The following is a 4,017-nucleotide window of genomic DNA, read 5'->3' as shown; positions in this document are numbered from 1 at the left end:
CTCAGTTCTGGGAATCTACCCTATGAAAATAAAAGCACTAGTATAGTGTGGAGTGAAGCAGTGCTATGGTGAAAAACAGAAAGTAAATAACTTAAAGGACCACCAACAATGGAATGGTTGAATACCTTTCAGGTACTTAAATATGCACTGTGTATGCAGCTGTTGGGGGCAGGAAGCGAGGGGGAGGAGGGAGGGAAGTAAGGAAGGAGGGAGACAGTGGGTGACATTTACTAAATGTGATGGCACAATCAAGTATCCAATATGAATAAAATGTATATTTGGACCTCTGTCTTATAACATATACAAAAATAAATTCCAGAGGGAGACCAGAGGGAGAGGAAAGCAGGAGAGGGAGGATAGTGAGAGGCAGAGGCAGAAAGAAAGGGAGAGGCAGAGGGAGAGGGAGAGAAAGATATCTGCTGCTACTGATCAGAAGGGATTTCATGGGTATGCCAAGTGAGAAAAACAATTAGAGTAATGATGCAGCTTGTCATTTTTACAAAACCAACAAACTTTTTTGTGAGAGGATGGGAAAAACGTGGAAGGATATACATCATGTTAGTATTTTAAAAAAAATTTTAACCTGGGGGGAAGAAAGAGGGAAGGTAAGGAAATGGGGGAAGGATATGGTACGGGGTTACATCATTAACTTTTCTTTACCTGATTTTTCATTGTTTCAATGGTCACAAACACTTTTCAATTTTATTAGCACCCAATTTAAAATTTCAATTACAGAACAAGGCAATGTCGTAGGTACCAAAGTACACTTGGGCAAAACTGCGGAACTAGTCAATATAAGATTTGGAGGCACAGTTAAGTAACAAGTAATAAATTCCTGAATCCTGACACCAAAACTGTTCTCAAAAGTTCACAATTACATGAACATGACATATTTTACATTCAATAGTTCCACAACTTTTGCAAAGAGCACAATGACTTTAGTTGTTTTTCACCAAACCATAGACATAAATGTGAATATCATCATCAAACTTAATAAAGTAGACAGACGGCTTGGCCACCACTTGATGGATGAAAATGCCGGTTCTCTTGGACCCATCATCTTTGGCGTGCTCCACCTGCTTGCCCACGAGGCTGTCGACCACTTCTCCAGGCTCTCGTTCTGCTGTAGGGAAATAGTAGTTGGAATCTGGAATGATGCGCAGGTCACCATCTTTGTAGTCATCCAGCAGCGTGTACATATAAAGGACCGGATCTTTCTCGTAGGTGATGTAAAACCAAGTGTCCATCACGGGGGCTCGCGCCAGGACCATGCCCTTCCATTCATCTTTTCTACCGTGCTCACCTTCAAACACATGCCCCACTGCCTTGCCAATCAGGGAATCTGCCAGGCGCGAATCAATGCGAGGAGTTGGCACTCTCTCAGGAAGGATCTCTAGCGCTAAAACTCTCTTATCTCGGTGCAGTTCTAGCCCATACACACTATCTTTGCCATCGTATTTGATGATGTAGAGAGTGGGCTTCACGGAAACCTGCTCCAGCACAGTGCCCTTCCACTGCTCCACCGGCTCGTTGCCTTCCTTCCAGCCGTGTTGAATGCGGCAGCCCACGATGTTCCTACGGGTGAGGAAAGTGGGCTTGCGCCGCTGCTTCCTGTGGGTGTGCCTTTTCTTCATCAGGTATGCGGATACCCCGTCTACGCCCATCGGAGGCACAGTTGGGGGCGACATGGCTCGCGTTTTAAGGAGGCTCCGACAAAGCTGCCACTTGCTCGATTAAGTTTAAGGAGGTTCGGGCAAAGCTGCCACTTGCTTGATTACGCTGAGAAAAAGTGATTAAGCTGAGAAAAAGTCAATGCTTATCCGATATGAGATCTTTTTTCGTGATCTCTGATTCCCCCTCAGTCCTCCCTTCACCGAGCACAAGGCTTTCACCAATTCTGGTTAGAAACGCTCTAACTCTCACCGTGGGCACTGGGACAGCCTGGGCCTCTTGATAGTCTTCTCCTCTCCCGCCGGGGAGGGGTGTCTGCAGCAGTGGCGGTTGCCGCAGGAGATGGCGCGCTCGCTTGTGCTGCCCGCGCCGGCTCCCGCCCGGACTCCCAACCCCAATTCCCTAATTGACCACTTAGCTGTTATAGCTGGTGCTGCGGCTGTGAAACGGCGACGGTGACGGAGACGACGGGAAAGGGAGGCAAGGAATGAGAGAGATGGCTGCAGCTGCAAAGGCGCCTGCAGCGGCGGGTCTCCGACGAGTCCGCGCGGCCTCGGCTTCGCTGCGCTGGACTGTTCGGCCTAGCTCTGGCGCCGGGGTTTTTGCCGCTTCGGCAACCGGACCCCTCTGAGCCCGCCTGCACTCGGCCCCGCCCCCCGCCATTCCCCCTTCCGCTCGGTCCACAGCAGCAGGGCGGGTCAGTGCGCGCACCCGCCTTCAGTCCAGAGTTACAGGCGCTCACTCCTTCATTTCCTCACGCGCCCCCCGACCGCTTCCCTCAAACCGGAGCCAGACTGGCCGGCTCCCCTCCTCCCTCTCTCTGGCCGCCTGTCGTCCGCCAGCCTCCTCCACAGCCGCTCCATCTGCTTTCTATCTTCCAGGAATTCCTCACAAAGCCTTTAAAAAAATAATATTCAACACACACATACACACAGAGTTTGTACATACAAATTATTTTCTTTCAGTTAAAGGGATATGAGACCGGAGAAGAAAAAGCCTGTATACAGTCCACCATCTTGATACAAACTCTCCTTTCTGTTTTCTATTTAATCACTCCTGATAATGCTTTTTAAAAATAATCTTTTATGTTTTTTTAATTGTCTGAATGTAAGAGAAATGTACTGACATTTGTGGAACTTTTCTGAAATTCAGTGAAATAGAAGACAAAACTAACCTCAATCGCCTTAATCTTACCATCTAGACATACACCAAAATGTTATGATTTCACTCTCATTAATAAATCTATGCTTATATTTCACAAAACTGGGAGATTTCATACATTTATAAATGAATTTTTAAAAATTAATATCAGCAGCATTTCCCAAGGTAATAACTACTCTGAAAATGTAATTTGTAATGGTTCCGTAATGTTCCTTTGAATGGATGGTCCATTATTTATCCTAAATGATCTATGACAGTATAGATAATTAAACTAGTTTACATTCATGTATGGATTTATTGAGCTAGCATAAACCATATTTTCAAGGGATTTTAATGACATGGAGATCTACATGAGCTAAGAATGATGTGTGCAAAAGCAGGATATTGAAACAAAATTGTGGCTCCAACTTCGTAGAAAGGAAAAAGAAGGGTTATTTGTCATATATATTTCTTGTTTTTCTGATTATAAATGTAATGCATGCTCATATGGAAAATCTGAAAGAAAAAGTGTCCATAATTTCACTACCTCAAGTTGCAGGGCTGTTATGAGGATTAAATTAGAATATCTAAAACTTTTTAGCCCTGTATCCTACTTTATGAATGGCAATAAAAACCAGGGAATTCTAGGCCCCTCATTCTCATTCCTCTACCCTTCACTGGTGACAAGACATCATATCATCATGGGTGAAAAAAAAAAAAGAGATGTATAAATGTAGGAAAGCAGGGGGAGAAAGCTGCAATGCAGCGATACTGGCTCCCTCCACATTTCACTACCTTCCAAGACAGGGACAGGAAAACCTAGTCCTTATCCCATTTAATAGCTGATTGGGCAGAACATGCTTGGATTCCCCAATTCCCCGTGTTTCCCAGGCCAAGGAATTTTGAGATGGGATAACTCTCCAAACTATAATACAAGAAAGTAATTCCAAGGAAAAAAGAAAACAACACACACTAAAAGTTATTTCCATACTCTTTAGAATGGCATAGTGGTGTATATATATTCACACACACACACACACACACACATATCTCTATATATAGATATAGATATATATGATTTACACACTGAAAGTCAGAAGGTATGTGTAAATATCGTGCCATTATGTTTCACAAATAATACCCTCCAGGTAATCCCCTAGACCAAGATGTGCCAAGCTCCTTTTGCCTAGAAGTGTTGATAGGTGA

At 44.4% G+C, this 4,017-nt stretch overlaps 1 protein-coding gene across 1 annotated transcript; it reads right to left on the bottom strand.

The window, feature by feature from the left end:
* Nucleotides 1-338: 338 nt before the first annotated feature.
* SPIN4 (spindlin family member 4) lies at nt 339-2,301 on the bottom strand. Its single transcript, XM_019656095.1, has one exon. It carries the CDS (start codon nt 1,686-1,688, stop codon nt 939-941), a length of 750 nt encoding a protein of 249 aa, XP_019511640.1. The 5' UTR covers nt 1,689-2,301; the 3' UTR covers nt 339-938.
* Nucleotides 2,302-4,017: the final 1,716 nt, after the last annotated feature.

Source organism: Hipposideros armiger, unplaced genomic scaffold (assembly GCF_001890085.2).
Source record: "Hipposideros armiger isolate ML-2016 unplaced genomic scaffold, ASM189008v1 scaffold_254, whole genome shotgun sequence".
NCBI lineage: Eukaryota > Metazoa > Chordata > Mammalia > Chiroptera > Hipposideridae > Hipposideros > Hipposideros armiger.
The sequence above is the reverse complement of the archived record's forward strand: the minus strand, read 5'-3'. Positions and strand labels throughout refer to the sequence as shown.

Coding starts and splice junctions, on each gene's coding strand:
- SPIN4 (XM_019656095.1), bottom strand. CDS start 1,688: ATGTCGCCCCCAACTGTGCCTCCGATGGGCGTAGACGGGGTATCCGCA.